At 50.7% G+C, this 16,640-nt stretch overlaps 1 protein-coding gene across 2 annotated transcripts in view; it reads right to left on the bottom strand.

Moving 5' to 3' along the window:
* GPSM1 (G protein signaling modulator 1) overlaps positions 1-16,640 on the bottom strand; it is a 66,826-nt gene extending 50,186 nt beyond the window's left edge. Inside the window, exon 1 of one of the 2 annotated variants that reach the window (XM_010397824.4) lies at positions 16,528-16,640. In XM_010397824.4, coding sequence (XP_010396126.1) covers positions 16,528-16,586 — 59 coding nt within the window. In that variant the 5' untranslated portion in view covers positions 16,587-16,640. The remainder of the gene's footprint in view (positions 1-16,527) is intronic. The other variant, XM_019284886.3, reaches the window with a different exon arrangement.

Here is a 16,640-nt window from a genome sequence, read left to right as displayed (position 1 = left end):
AATCAAGCTGGGAATTATTTCCCTTCAGCAATTTCCTTTCCCAGCCCTGCACGGCTCCTGTACCTGAGGACTCTGAACCTCCAGGTCCAGGTGGCTCCAGACCCTTGGGGATGTGTCCCCTCCCCTGACAGGGACACACTGGAGGAGTTCACATTTTCCCTGTGCCAAAGCCTCAGCAAAGGCTCCGACTGTTTTCCCGTGCTTCCCTAGCTGAGGAAAGCTGTTCCAGATGCTCCTGAGGCACAGCCCGAGTTTATTCACGGTGAATTTATACCCATTTAGCCTCAGGCCAGCCCTGCACTGCTCTTCTCTGCCCGGGGCACTCTCCCAAGGGGTTTTGGGCAATTTTCCATGGTTACTCTGCCCCAGGTAGGGTCCAGCACATTCACACCTGCCTCTCTCTTGCTCCCAAATGAGCTCCAATCCTTAAGAAAATCCCATTACTTGCTCCTAAATACACGTGGTTTCAACTTCCTACCCTGAAATGGCATCCCCTTGCCACAGCACTGCATCCATCCATCATTCAGTCCCTCTTATCCATACTGCTCCATATCCACACACCCAGCAGCAACCTGGCAGGAGAATAATGGAAATACTCGATTATCTCACTCCCAAAACCAGTTCAGGTGTAACGTGGCCAGCACAGCCCCTCACTCCCCACCCACAGCACATCCCCAGCCCTAATCCCCTCCTGACAAGCAGTTTTCTGTACCAAACACAGGCTGGCAGGCAGGGTGACAAACAAATCAAGATATACATGGAATTAGCCTGATTCAAAGCACTTCTGGAAGCTTGAAACCAGCACACAGGAGCTGGTTCCCCTCCAGCCAAAGGGCAGAACCCCTGGGCCACCCTGACCTACAGCTCACCTCATTAGTGAGGGGAAGGAAACAAAACCTCCCTTGAGTTTGGAGAGGCAAAGGTCAGAGATGAAACCATGAATGCTGCACCCAGTCCTCCCCAGCTTCTGAACTGGTTCCAAGCATCTGGGCCAGATCCCTTCACATCTCTGGGCCTCCAGCACATCTGGAGGGGAGGAGGTTCTCACTCCACACACTTTTGCTGGTAGGAACATTGCAGTGAGTCCTTTCAATGACCCCTGAGCTGAAAATAATAATGTACACACACACTTGCTGCTGCTGGGGAAGTGTTTGCTCAAGCTGGAGCTCCAGGGATTACCCAGACGGAGCGATTTTCACCGCAATCTTTTGCTAAGGGCATGAAACAGAAAATCCAGAGGGAAAAGCTACAGGGAGTTCTGGAAGATGCTGGGTCTGTGTGCTGGCTCCAGGTTTCCTGTCCCCTCACTGATGCAGCATGAGTGCTCCACAGTAGTCATTTCAGCTAATTGCTATCTACCATTAGCTGCAGAGTACTTACAAGGGATTCAATTCCACTGCATATTTGCTAATAAATCCCAAATGACACTGAGGAAGACAGCTGTATTTAGCTGCCTTTACCCTCTTATTAGCAGTGCTGAATAGGACCCCATTTCAATGCAGAATGGCTCCAACAAGCTGCGTCATTGTCAGAAATCCAAATTCAAACTCCCCACTGCCTGCTGGAAAGCAAAAGTCATCCAGCATTCCCCTGCTTACACAACCTCTGTGGCTTTGATCTGTGGGGATGGGAGAACAGAGGACAGATGGGAGTTATTTGCTGTTTTCAGAGCATTTTGTGAAGCAGTTTATGATGCCGAGTCAGTAGGTGCAGAAACTTCAACCTAAGGACTCCATAATATTTTGCAGAAGTGCGAGGGCAGCAATTACCCCATTTTTCAAAAAGGCAGCTGAGGCTCTGTGGGCAAATTATGCCTTGCTGTGAGTCAGCTGTAGAGAAGGGAAAGGAACCCAGGAGCCCTGGCTCCCAGAGCCTCTGCCAGGGCTCCCTCACAAGTGCCAAGGGCAGCTGCTCCATCGGGAATGAGGTGCAGCACCTTCCATCCAGGCAGGGATGCTCACACAGCTCGTGCCACCAGCTCAGCACGATGCTAAACAACCACTGAAGATGCCCAAAGAAGTGCCCCCAACTCCAGGAGCTGAAGACATTCTTGACCTCTGGAAACCTGATCCACAGCTGGAAGGTTTGGGCTCTCAGTAAATGACACATTGGCAACAATTATCGTGAATCCATGACCCAAATCCTGCCCACAAATCCAGTTGGACCCACAGAAAGAACAGACAACACAAGGAAATTTTTCTGTGTCAGCTGAGGAGTGAAATTTCTACCAGGCAGAGAGCACAAATTTAAATCATTGTGCTCCAAAATTACTCAAGTATCAAAGGACTACCATGGATGTAATTAACTTGGAGCACTTGAAAATGCTCAGACGAGATTAAGGGGCAAATGTGAATTTCATCTCATCCTGGTTAACAGTTTCACTTGATACCCAGTTTCAAAGCACTTAAATTATAGGATGCAAATACTTTGCAGGGTCTGAGGAAGTGATGATTAAGGAGATATCAATTTGAAAATTAATTCATTAAAACATGTTCTGACTCTCAAAGGAAAAAAATATTATTATGAATCCACCGAGTGTATGAACTGATCAAATTCTCTGAAGGAGAACTGTGCAGGAGAACTCACTTTCAAGAAGAGTGAGAACAAAATGAGCCTGGAACACAATCTCTTTGCACAGCTCATCACCAGGACATAAACCCAACCATCAGCAGCCATCTGAGAAAAAGAGAAATAAATGCAGAGGCCAGGAGCACCAGCTTGCCAAATACAAGTGGAGTCATGATGCTGATGCCTGAGGATGCTCTTTCCTTCCCAGGAACACAAAACCCAGCAGTTTGTCTCTTTCCTGCAGCACCTGACCCCTGAAATGTGCCCTGCAGAGCTCCAGGCAAACCAGCACCTGCAACAGGATGGGGTTTTAGACATTCCTGTTTTGTCACAGAGGAGACTTGGAATAAACTCAGCACAATGAAGGAAACTTCCTGAGTTTTCCAAGAGCATTTTGCTTTCTTGTACAACACTAGCACCTCTAATGAGGTTAATCCATCACCCTGCCATTAAACAGCACTCTGGGGATGGTTTCAGCAGCAGTGAAGTGCTATTTCCTTCAGTCACTTCCAGAAGCCAGAGAGCAGGAGAGGACATGCAGGCTGAGAGGCTTTTCATTACAAACTTCCTTTGGCAATCGGGTCAACACATCTCTCACTAAAATATACACTGTGATTTAAACAGCCACACTGCAGAATACAGCAGGTTACAATTACCATATGCATTAGAAAAACGAGTAACTGCCTGATCAACAACCACACAATGAAAACAACCAATTTATTTCTTACCCATTTCATTTATGCCATTCAGCTTCTATTACCCACCAGTACAGAGCAGCTCATTCAGGTCAAACTTAATACTGAGAATGGGCAAGTCTTGGTTTGGGGAGCTCTTTCCAAATTCAGAAGAACCACAAATGAGAGATGTACAGACATCTCTTCTCTAAAGCTGCCCCCCAGACACGCAGTGGGGGGCTCAGCCAGTTCCCATGGGAGCAGCCTGGATGCTGCTGGGATGGGAGAAGGGGCTGCCTGGGCCAGGGATGAGTCGTCATGGACCCCACTGGAGCTCCAACACAGCAGTGCCAGCACAAACCAGACACAGCAAGGGAGCAGCTTGGGACCAGAGCTGAGACAGCTTTGACTGAAAACATCACAGCCTCCCCCAATTCCTGCCCCAGGGTCCTGCCACCCCCAGCTGCTGGCAGGGTCAAGCTCAGCTCCACAAGTGCCACCAGCACAATCATCCCAGTTGTTCTGGGCAGCTGTACAGGCTGTGTGAGGTTTCCTTTCCTGCACAACCTTCTCAAGTGAAAGCAAGGCTTGTTTTCCCACAGGCCCCAGTCTATTCTCTGTTCAAGCTGCCTCAAACCCCTCCAGCTGCAGCCCCCACTTCTCCTTCCTCTCAGCCTGCCAGTTGCTCCCGCCTCGGAGCACGGGCTTGCAGCAGGAAAACAACTGTGTATGGAAAAGGTGCCGCCAAGCCCCAGGAACAGCCAAGCCCAGCCAGCCAAAGGAGCCACCTCTGCCTGTCCCAGGTTCTTGCCCATGTCCCACCCCACCCCAAACCTCCTGCAGCAGCTGGAGGCTGCACACACACCCCACGTGTTGCCTTTCCTGCCCACAGCCCCCTGCAAACCACAGACCACGCTCAGGGCAGGGCAATGGGATCGTCATCGTGATGCAGCAGAAAAGGAAACCATCACAAAGTTCACACCACAGTTTTTTCCACTGACTCCACAGCAACCTACAACCAATTTGGTTCTGTTCCCTTCCTGTCTCATCTGCTTCCATCAGCCCCAGGCCAAGTGCTTCAGTCCAAGGGAGAGAGGCCTTTGGGATCCATCAGAAAACTCACACCCTGATCCTGGGCCACGCAGGCTTTGAGCCAGGGAGGTGCTGAGCAATCCCAGCTCCCCAAGAGAACACTGAGGATGCTCTGCAGCACCAGCCCTTGCACCTGAAAACGGTTTGGATGGGACCTTAGTGACAGAGCCAGCACGAACCTGGCCCTTGTACTTCCTGCAGAACTCACTGAAGAACAAATAGCAGGAACCAGACAAATCCAATGAATCCAAACAAGCAGCAACTTCTTTTTCAAATGACCATCTGGTAAAGCCTTTGAGGAGGGTGAAATCAAGCCAGAGCACACCACTGAGAGCCTGTGACAGTCCCTCCCTCGGTGATTACAGCCCTGTGTGCCCAAACCAGAGGGATTCACAAAGGTGGCTCTCCCAGGTCACACAGGGCCGTGGGCAGAGCTGTCAGGGCTGAAGCATTGCCAGCCACCAGGACAGACTGTTGTTGGCAAAGCTGCAGCACAGCAGATTGCACTGATTTCACATTGTTTTTCTGCAGCTGTCTCCTGCTCAGAGGGCTGTTGAAAGCATTGTTGTGCTCTCCCTGAAAATTCCAGGGGTGCCAAAAATCAGGCATCAGCTCAGAGACACTCACTGGTTTATAAGGTTCCCCTGGCCAACAGAGCAAGAGCTCACATAGAACACTGCCCTTCTCCCTGGCTGTTACACAGCTGCAGGGCATCCCTCTGGATTTTGTAAAGATCATTCCACATCTGTGTGAAAAACAGGGAAAGAGGCTCCCCAGGAGCTCAAATATCAGCCAGGTGTCCACTGCAACCCTCGCCAGCATCTCTAAACCTGTTCCTGCAGCTCCTATGTGCAAACCCAGATCCAGCAGAGCAGCACCAAAAGTACTTCTGGGTGCTCTGTGGCACTGTGGAAAAATCTATGCATGCCACCAGATTAATCTGCAAGCCCACAGACCCGAGCGTGGCAGGATTCCCAGGAAGCCACGCGGTTCCGCGCAAGGTGAGAATTCCGCTCGGCTTCGCTGCTCCACAGAGAACAGCCCTGCTGTCTGGCACTGTACTGGGTGTGTGCTGCCTCTGCAGGGAACCCTCCAGCATCCTGCAAGCTGCTTCCACAGCACTGTGGGACTGAGTCCTCCACCGCATCTCCCCAGATTTTTAGCGCTTCTGTCCCAGTGTGGCTCCATGGAAAACATCCTCCCTGGAAACACTTCGCACGTCTGTGCAAATCAAGCACAGGGAGGCGAGTCCTGCTCCTCCCCACACACCACATCAGTTTGGCTCTGACACTGTGGCATTAGTGCAGTGTAATCACAGGTGTAAACAGCAGCAAATACATGTTTGATAAGAATTTGTCACGTAGATTGTGTTCTTTATGTGTGAAGCGGGCTCCAGTCCTGTTCTTGCACGGGAGGAGTTTGCATGAACATCATGTTTCTTGAAAAGTCTTCCCAAATACAGCAAGGATGCTCCTCTCCACAGGCCTATTTTAGGTTTAATTTAGATCCTTCTTGCAACCTCACAGGTATGGCAACGAGTTTACAGACCACAGGCTGCTGCTCTGGAGCACTGGGAGAATTCCCTGCTCCCCTCCTGCCTCACACTGGTGAGAGAAGGGAGGATCCAGCTTCAGGCTTACACACACGCCCAAATCCAGGGAGCCCATTTATCCTGACAACTGAATTATGCATGTCTGCAGGAAAAGAAAAACCTCTGCTCCTGCACAGAGACATCATCATCATCCAGCAGTGAAACAAACACATGGCACAGCACCAGGCTGCCTGGAAAATGTGCTCCAGGAGCAGGGACAGAGGGGAGGAGGAAACAGGTGACAAGACAGCTCTTACCTTAACCCCTAAGGGTGGTGGGCTGGGGGAGCTGCTGCCATGCAGGAACAGCTCTGTTTCCACACAGATTCCGTGTGCTGGAGGAGCCTGCCTGTTCTAATCCAGGGCATTCCGGAGCGGCTGCATTTGTGCTGCACAAACAGCCTCCACCAACCTTCCAGGAGCAGTTACATCCACCAACACACATGGCTTTAATTGGGGATGCTTTTTTTTTTTTACTTCCATTGCAGTCACACGTTCAGAACTGTTACTTTTCTCTCCTCTGTGTGTATCTGGATGGCTGCCTTCTCACTCCTCTGTCTGAGCCATGCCAGCCTCAGGCAACCAGCTCCGAGAGCGTCAGCCTCGACAAGTGACTCAGTTCTGTCTGGAGCCAGGTCTGCAAAGCATCTCCTGCCTTCCCTTCCCAAGCTGCTGCTCACACAGCTGCCCTGGCCAGGTGAGCTCTGCCCTCAGCACATGGGCTTGGAGCTCCACAAAGCAGAGCCGGAGCCTGACCCTGCTCCAGCAAACCTGAGCTGAATTCCTGAGTCACGCTGGGGACAACCTCACCCAGGGCCCTGCAGAAAGGGATTTCCACCACAGGAGAATCACTCTGCTCAGTGCAGGGAACACAGCTGTTTTCTCTACTCACTCCTCATCCTTCTGTGACACATCTGCTGCTGGTCCCCTCTGCAAAGTGGTCACTCACTGGCACAGCTGATGACCACTTTCTGCCAAAACCACTGATGCCAAAGGATGGTTTCATTGGCGAGAACATCTTGCAGAGTGAGTTCTTCTTTTCTTCAGAACAGCAGAGGAAAACGTGGGTATTTTCAGTCATTTCATTATTAACTCCTCAGACACCTGAGCACACTGTGGAGGCTCCCCATGGACCAGGATCTCCTCAGAGCCTGTGGGACCTGCTGGAACACTCCCTGCCTGCCTTCCCAGTGGGGCACACGAAAGGGATGACCACAGAGAAAACAGCAGCTTTCCTTTCTCCCCTGGCTTTACCCAGGAAGGCACCAAACCACAGAATTCCATCAACCAAGCAGTTCGTGCTCGTAGTTTCCTGGATTACTGCCCTGATGGAAGCAATTCATACAAGAGCTGGCCAAGGGCTGTGGCCTTAAAATTCTGGGCACATTGTAGTGAACTCATATGTTTTATTATTTAGACCCATGCAGGAGCTCAGACACTCGGCTGAACTCAGAGGCCAGGAAATGCCTGGAGGTACACGTGGAGTATCACAATTCCAGGACATTCAGCTGCTTTTACGGATACAAGTCTCCACTCACTCGCCATGAGATGCTGGCCCGTGGGCTTCCCAAGCTGGAAATCACAAGGGCTTGCTTGTCAGGAGGGAAAGAGAAACACCCGTGGCTTAGGAAGCTCGATATTTTCATTTGTTAGTCGCTGGTGGTTTGTATTCCTGCCTTCATGCTGCAGAAGGCTTGGCTGATAAACAAGCTGAATCTGATGGCCTCTGTGTTTTGCAGCGAGATCCAATCCCCAGAGCATTTCCTCCATACAAATCTCTGCAGACAGCTGCTAAAAAAAGGGGCTGTTGCTGCTGCAGCACCAGCTGGGATACTGTGAGTGCACAAGGACAGTAAGGACAGGACCCTCCTCAAAGCACTGGCAGCTCCTGCCCATCCCAAATCCTTCCTGCCCGACTTTAACAATAGATATGTGCTTTTTCTCTCTCCATCTCTCACCATACCCCAAAAGACAACCACCCCCAAGGCAGGGCAGCTCCACTCACTCACACAATTTAACCTGCAGGATTTTCTGACAGGGAACATTGCTCTGTGTCCCTCTCTCCCTGTTTAAATTACCTGCTCTCTTCTCAAAGCCTGCGAGACAGGGAACATGTGGAGTCACAGGTGCCTGAGCACTCAGGGCTGTTCTGCTTTCTTCAAGCCAGTCCCTGGCACTGGGCTCTTCGCAGGGACCAGACCCCAGGGCCACCCAGGCTGCTCCTTCTCCTGGGGTTTGCAGCATTCCCACCACATCACACCTTGTGAACAGGCAGAGCCTGGTATTTAATCCACCAGCTCGTAACTTCCTCCTCAACAATTTTCTGCTCCCTGTTAGAACAGCAGAGCCACTGTAATTTCGTGTGACACCAGTGCTGTACTGCCCAGCAGGGCTCGGTAAAGGACGAAGCCAAGGTCTCCAATTCACAATTGGCACAATTACCCTCACTCTGACGTGGGTGAGGAAGTGCTGAAGGAAAGGAGTGGGAGTCAGGACATTCAGCTCCCAGTTTTGCCACCTCTATTCTCTTTCACCCTGAAGACTGTACAATTTCCCACCCTTGAAAACAGGAACAATATTTCCCAGAAAGGCTGCAATAAAATACCGGTGTTTACCAACACACTCTGAAACCCTGGAACGGATGCAACCCTGCCAGGATCCACTCAGCACCATCATACAAACCATGAATAACAGTAATTAACAAATAGCCCCAGAGAGATGAATATTAATCTGCATTTCCAGCTCTCCTCAGACACGAATGGATATTCCACAGACGGAGTGCACAAAGAGCCACCTCAACTCTGCAGCGTGGATCACAGGAGAAACTTGTCCCGCAGCTAATTTGGGCTGAAGCTGCTCCAGAGCTCAGGAAAACACAGCAATTCACACCAAAGTGCCCAGGGAGGTACCACCAGGTACAGGTGAACACTCAGTTGGTACCTGCTGTGACACCCACCCCAGAGCAAATACAGCCCAGTGCTCTGCAAAATCACAGGAGTGCCAAGAAAGTCCTGGAACCAGAACTGGGAATCCATTTGGTACAACAAACCCCTCCGTTCTACCTGCAAATACACATTTGTGCAGCTCTGTTAATCAAGGCACGGAGAAACTCCAGCACCCATGGACCCACTGTCCCAGCAGCGGGGTGGAGCTTCCCCTGGGAAGCTCAGCGCAACTATTAATTATCTGTGTTGCCCTGTGGCAAAGCTGATCTCCTTGTGCTCAGTCTGCTGCACTCCTACAGCAGAAGCCAATCCTCCCAGGCTCAGCAGGGAGAGGCTGCAAATCAAGGAATCTGTCCCAGGTCCCACCGCGGATCAGCAGCCGGAGCTGCATCCACAACACCCAGGAAAGGGCTCCCTTTCTCAGGAGCCATCTCTGCTCCCTGGCAGCCAGAGAATGTGAGGGAGCCAGGATCCCCAGGGCAGGAAAGGAGCCCTGTCACACCCCGTGTGCTCAGAGGTGCCTCCAGCAGTCACCCTGCACTGCTCAGAGGCAGCTGCAGACAGAAATGACAGCTCCCAGTCCTACCCATGCATTTTTAAAAGCAGCTTCCAAGAAAAAACACCTGCTCCCAGGTGGAACATGAAATAGCTCTTACACTGACTTATGGCATTAGTGTTTCCCCCATTTAAATCCCTTTCCTTGATCTTTCTCCTGCGTTAGCCCCAAACTCCCAGTGAAGAGCCCCTCTGGCAGCTCCAGAGGGTGTAAGAGCAAAGGGTAACAGAAAAGCTTGAGGGGAGCCAAGACAATCCAATATTCCTCTTTCAAAAATCCCTCCAGGGGTAGCAGCTGCACAGAGTTACTGATTCACAGCAGAAGGTGAAGCTTCTTTAGACAGATCCTGCCTAATCTCAGAGTCGGAAAGAAAACACCTGTGGTTCCAGCGCCTGGCATTCTTGGGCAAAATCCTCTTGCTAAAAGTAAAATGGGAAGAGAAGACTTTTAAGCTGTTTACACCTACTCTGAAAATACTGAACAGACAGCAGCACTGCTTTCCAAGTCATTAATTCAGGGTTTTGTTGCTGCTCCAGGGTCCAGGGCCTTGCAGAAGGTCTTTTTATCCCTTCCACTGAAATAAGGAAGAGCAGGTATAAATGAGTGCTTCAGCAGATGCTTGTCACCCCTTTTCCAGGCTTCAGTGGGGCAGGGATCCATCAGGCACTTGCAGGACCAGGCCATTACACTGGTAATGTAAGGCTCTCAGTCCAGTGCCTCCGATTCAGTTGTAAGAAGAGCCTGTCTTTGCCCCTCGCCTGATGGGAACAGAGGTCATGGCTATTGTCCTTAAGCAGCCCTGTTAATTTTATCTCAGGAGAAGTGAGTTAAGGCACTTAAGTACAGGGCTGTGCTGCAAATTGCTCATTTAATATTGCCCTTGAAACTGCACTGTAATGATAATTTTTCACTTCCTTCCCTAGGCAGTTGCATAACATTGCTGGGCATTGTTTAGAGAGCTCCAAAGCAGAGGCAGCCGTGTCCCTTTCCCCTTCTCCTCACCAAGCACTGGCAGGGATGTTGACTTTCTGGCTGTGGGGTGTTTTTTCGGCTTTTTTATTTCAGTCTATCAGCTTATTACATTAAACAACAGATGGACATGACTCTGAATGCAAATAGCCTTCCAACAAAATTACTCCTACTTTCTTCAGCTTTCAGTGGAAAAAAAAATAAACCCCATTTATACCAGTTAAATCTAAGCCAATTAGAAAGTCAGATCTGTTGAATAACACTTAATTAAAAGTATCTTTAGGGAGGGAACAGCTCAGTCAATGAAAAGCTTTCCCACTGACAATATAAATAGCCCAGGCCCAGAATTCACTTTGTGGTTGGGATACTCAGCCTGCATGCCCAGATCAGGAGGAATTTGGGTTTCATGGCTTTGGTTGGCAAAGGATTTTATAACTGGGAAGTGGAATTCTTGAAGCTGGGCTGGCTGATCAAAGGGGCACAGAGAGCAGGACTGGGATGGGACACAGCACTGGATACACCTGAGGGCAATTTGGAGATAAAATTGCTCTTAAAGCAGAAGAGCATCCAGAGTTTAGCAAAATCCATCTCTCCACTTTCAGAAAGTTGCTGCTTGTGGCTTCTTGCAGTGTAAGACCTGACAGAGTTCAAACCTGTTCTTCTTCAAGCAAGTCTGAATGCAAGTTTGGACATCACCTTGAGAGCAAAAATATGAGACAGCAAGAAATCAACATGCCACAACAAAAATAGAGTTCATGTTCTCCAGTAACAGAAAGATTCCTGATCTGCTGGAGAGGAGGCAAGAGAGAACAGAGAGGAAAGCAGGAATGTGAGAGCTGGGGAGATGAGGCTTGAGATAGAGCAGCATTTGCTCTGTCGAGAGCTCAAAGTAAAGACAGCAGTGCCAAAGTCGTGTCCTGGGCATGCGTTAGAACAGCACAGATGAAGGGAGCCACATCTAGGAAGTCTGTGGCTGTGCAGGTGATCCAGGACACAGGCCAGGGTCACCCCAGATCCACTCAGGGCAGGATGAGCGGGGCTGGGCAGGGTGGTCCTGCAGGGCTCCCGTGCCCCACGCCAGCACTGCCACCCCCTGCCCTCGCTCCAGCTCCAAGCACAGAGAACCAGAGGTGGGAATGTCACCCCTCAGGGCACACCTGGAGAGCTCCTGCTTTAATGGGAACACACACACAGTCCACAGGTTTGAATCCAGGCAGGATCTTCCATCCTGATGAGCTTCCTTTAACAAACTAAGCCATTCTATCACTGCCAGTCCATAAAAAATCCCTTCCTATCTGCCTCCCACAGATGCTCCCTCCAAGCCTGAGGCCTGGATCAGTGAGGGGAGAAGCTGATTCCCCAGCCTTTTACCAGCACATCCAATTTTAAGCCTTTCTGCTCCTGGCTATGGCTTTGCTCATCCTCAAGGCACCACCAAGGCAAGGCTTTCCCCTGTGGTTTATGTAATACATCAGGAAAAAATCCAATGTCTGGGACACTCATCACTGAGCTGGAAGAGGCAAATGCCAACAGAGCTCTGCAGCCTGCTCCTGTCTCCTATCACCACAGTGGTCATGGTCCAGATGCATTTGGCTCAAGAGAGGAAGAGCCAAAAAGGATTTTAAAAATCACTCTTCTATAACAAATCCATTTCTCAGCTTTCATAACACGTTTTCATCCTTTGGTGTAACAGGCACTAACTTTGGAACTAAGGGGCAGCAGATCCCTAATTGGTCACATCCTCCAGGAAAACAGAAATTAATCACACACAAGATTTGCCTCTGGCATAAGCAGCTCATGCTGCAGCTATCAGCCAAAGCTCTGACAGGACCTGGAGCCAGAACAGGACCCAGCACCCATGGAGTGAACAAAATTGCTGCACCCAGTCACCATGATCCAAACACAAATCTCCTGCCTACAGGAACTCTTTCCAGTGTCCCTCCTCTCCTGCTGGCTGCGAGCTCTTGGAGACACTTTCCCAGGAGGGAAGCATCCAGTGACCAAAGCAACAGGTAGCAAAAGGCACCTCAGCAGCTGGGCACGGAGCTCTGGGTAGCACAGCTGGCTCCTGCCTCACAGCCAACATTCCAGGTGGGAAGGGTCACAGCTGCTTCCAGACCCAGCTCTGGTGTGATTATTAACTTCATCTGGCAGGGAACTGGCTTTGAGGGGCATCCTCAGGCCACACATGAGTCACAAACTGATTTGACTTCAGTTGACTCAGAGACAAACTCTGAACAACCACAAACACGTGGCCAAGGCACAACGTTCTCTTTCTTGTCTGCTTGGCACAAACACCCCCGTACAGGGCACAGGGTTTCAGGAAAAAGCATCCAGAGGGACTGCTCTCACCCCAGGAGAGGCACAACAAGCAGAACTTGAATCAGTGAAGTGCAAGTCAGCACAGGGAGAAGGCAGGGCATCACCTCAGCTCCATTTCCATGTGCACAGGCTCCAGTTAACGCCCTGAGGACAAGAACTGTTTGTATTGCAGCAGCACCTACAGGGCAGAGGCAAAGCAGGATCAGAATGGATGCCCAAAATCCTGCTGCAAAGCACCAAGTGCCAATCCCAGGTCCGCCCACAAGGATCCCTCTCCCTGCTGTGGCAGACACTCAGTGTCCTGCTTGGCTCCACACTGCAATGACCACACGACTCACCAGAGCTGAAAGTACAAGTGAGTTGTTCAAAACATCCCAAAACAGACATCTACAAAGCCAACCCTGCCTGCTAAGCTATCATATAATTTTTGCTCAGGCCACCTATTATGCAGCACAGCTATTTTAGAAATGTTTGTCCTGTTTTACACATCCTTCTGCCTGGTGGAGACTGAGTGCAGGGGCCTACAGAAGAAAAATCAGAATCTTTCAGAAACCTCTGAACCAGCATTCACAAAGGTAATAATCAAGCAATTTCAAGTTTAATCTACAGAGTAAACAGAGACCAAATGGTCATTCCCAGCTTTCTGGTAGTGCACCTGAGCCCTTTCCCAATCCCACAGAGGAAGCTGATTGGCCTTTTCCAAACCCAGCACTGCTGCTGGTGCTAATTTTCACCTCAGGCAGATACAATTAACCACCACCTCGTGGAAAGAAAATAGCTGCCAGCCTTACATAAAGTCCAGATTTAAAAGTTGTGCAAGTTTACAAGAACTAGGGAAAATATCAAAGAATTCCACGGTATTGTTACCCCCTGGATACACACAAAACAAACAGCAATGATTCCAGACACAGGTTCACCCCAGCAGCAGATTTTTCTCCCCAGTTTGCTTTGCAAACATCAGTTTACTCCGCCTCAACCACCACGCTGAGTTGTGCCCTCTCTCGCTGCCTTCTGTGTCAGAAGGCCAGCAATTTTTCCATCCCAGTTTTCCCACCAGAACAGGAAGAAGGAGCCTCCTCTCTCAGAGCTCTGTGGTGCTCAGAGCTCTAATTGCCCGATGCTCATGCAGGTCAGGTCCTCACCGTGGTGACACTAATGAGTGAGATGGGGACTGTTTGTGACACAATCAAGAAAAGTTTGTAAACATCACAAAAGCCAACAGTGCTTTGGAAAACAGAGACTGCAGGAGAACAGAGAGCAAGGGAAGGGAGAGGGGAGGAACAAGGTGTGCTTTTATCGGCGTTCTCAGGCCAGATAAATGCATTTCTGGGCTGATTGCAGCATTATCTAACGTTCTTTCTGAGATCAATAACATCTCCACGATGTCAGTGCAGTACAGTGATGGTTTCCCCAGGACATGTCCATGTCTCCCTCCCAGACCCAGACATCTCCAGAGTGGCCTTTTAAAAGCAAGGGCCCAAATCCAGGGGAGCTCTCTGGATGCTGGTGGACTTGTCCCAAGCACAAGCTTGTCACTCTCCAGAGTCCAGGGGAACCATTTGATGGATTTGATGCTTCCTACACATTCAGGATCAGCCAGCCAGCACAAAAAGGCAAGTTAGAGCACCTGCAGCAGTGGGAAAGAGCAGGACACCTGCTGCCAGCAGGTATTGCACAGCTCCTACAACCCCTATTCTGCAACAAGTCCTCAGAGGTTACACACAGCTGAACTAATGCACTTCAATTAGCACCAGCCCAAAACCTCATGGAAGGTAAAGCAGTAACTCAGGCTCACACAGAACTCAGTCAACTTGAGTTTGAGGAGCACAATCACAGAACTGGACAATTCCAACAAGCCCCCAGCAGTGACCCCATACCCAACACCAGGAGCTGACCCCCACAGACACACCAGCCCTGCAGAGTCCCAGCTTCCAAAGCCCTGGACTTCCAACAAGTTCTCCTGGATACTTGACAGTCCTGTGTAGCAAATGGCATCGGAAAGGTGAGCAGGGGAGATGTACAGAGCTGCCCAGGGACAGAAACACCCCGGTTTTGTGGCATGTGACTGCTGTAGCAAGAGATTTAACTTCAGTCTCTGTAACTAGAGATGTTTGGCCCAGTCAGCACACAGATTATTTGCTGCCAGCACAACAGAGCACGTGCCTTTGTTTAGGAGGGGTTGAATTTAGGGAACCACTAAGGGATGTAATAAAATTAATAAACACTTTCATTTTTGGCACGCTTCTCCCCACCCATCCCCGTTTCCTAGAAGGAAAATACCTCCCCCAGCTCCCCAGATAAGAGCTCTGGCACTCCCTGCCTGCACAGGTACCTTCTGCAGGTCTTACACCTCAATGAATGCTCCCAAGCAAAAAACACCAAACCCCACCTATTAAGCTTTTGGTACCAGTTACTACAGCTTTACCACCCAAACAATCGCCTGAGGTTCCACCCATCACACCAGAGAGAGGCACTGAATTCACCCTGAAGTTTCTGCACTGCAACACAAGTGAAGCTAAGGAAGAAACTAATTTACCACTTATCTCACAGAGCAGTAGGGACACAGGCTCCACCAGCACCTGCTTTCAAGGCCTATAAGGCACAGCAGAGACTTTTAAAACCACATGCCCTGCCAGAGCCATCCAGATAAGCCACAGGAGAAATGCTTCCCATTTCTCTTCTGTTCTCTCTTCACCAGCAGCTGGGAGCAGTGTTCATGTGCAGGCACACATTTGTCATAAGCAGCTTCCCATGAAAACTTCCTTTGCAAAAGTGACCAAAATTTCATCCCCAAAAAGTTTCCAAGAAAAACAAGAAGAAAGAAAGAAGAAGCCCAAGTTTGGTTAAAATCCAGCAGGTTTCTCCACAGCTCTAGCTCCCCCAGAGTAGGCAGAGCAATGATATTAACTGTGCTTCCTCCTTTTTCCCTGGAGTTGCTCTACAATACAACATAACCGAGAAACACCTGCTGCCCTAATGAACCAACACTCATTAAAGCAGACAACCCACTAGCTGCTGCACTAATTATTGCAGAGCCTGCAAAGAGAATGATGAAAAGCTACTGTATCCCATACACTTCAAGCATTCTTGGGCTCTTTCAGCCCTCTAGTCCAGCTACCGCAGCACCTCCACTTCAGACTGCTAGAGGAGAGATAAAACACAACGATGGTGAACAGCACGAACAATGCTGTAAGGCCTCAAAGTGACTCATTTAGTCTTCTTTGGGCTTAGTCTTTTCCATTTTTGATCTAAACCAAGACAATGGGCAAGATACGGCATTGCCATGAACGCCAAACAGCCTCGAGCTGTTTTTTTTCTTCCAGCCCTGTGTGAATTTCTGTAGCGCCCAGTTTTAAAGCTGAGACTCGAAGTCTCTGCAGTGCGATTAGGAGCCTCCCATGCGATTGCCCAGCGCCGTGCAGCTTTCAGCATCACCCTCCTCAGCAGAGCAGCCGCTCGCTCCCGTGCCAAAGATCCCACCGGAGCACCGCCAGCTCCCACCACCCACGAGCGGGAGCTGCCCCAAGGAGGGAGCGCCGCGTCCTTCCCGGCTCCTCTCACTCTACTCCGGCCGGATCCCCACCCGTGCAACAGCTCCTCGCTTCCCAGGGCTGAGCGCTCCCTCCCTCCGCGGCGACCCCGCTGCGCTGCCGGGGCTCGGGCACGGGCGCAGCTGCGGGGCCGGGCTGTCCCCAGGGACCGGGCTGTCCCCGGGGCTCCGCAGGCTCGCTGATGGGCAGAGCTGCGGGGCCGGGCTGTCCCCAGCGACCGGGCTGTCCCCAGCGACCGGGCTGTCCCCGGCCCCGCTCACCTGGAGTGGAAGCGTCGGGCGGCCGAGCCCGGGCTGTCCCCGCCAGGCGGGCTCGCCATGGGCGCCGGCCCCGCGGCGGGGAGCGGGCAGCGGAGTATGGCAGCGCCGGGAAG

Source organism: Corvus cornix, chromosome 17 (assembly GCF_000738735.6).
Source record: "Corvus cornix cornix isolate S_Up_H32 chromosome 17, ASM73873v5, whole genome shotgun sequence".
In the NCBI taxonomy this organism is placed as follows: Eukaryota; Metazoa; Chordata; class Aves; order Passeriformes; family Corvidae; genus Corvus; species Corvus cornix.
The sequence above is the reverse complement of the archived record's forward strand: the minus strand, read 5'-3'. Positions and strand labels throughout refer to the sequence as shown.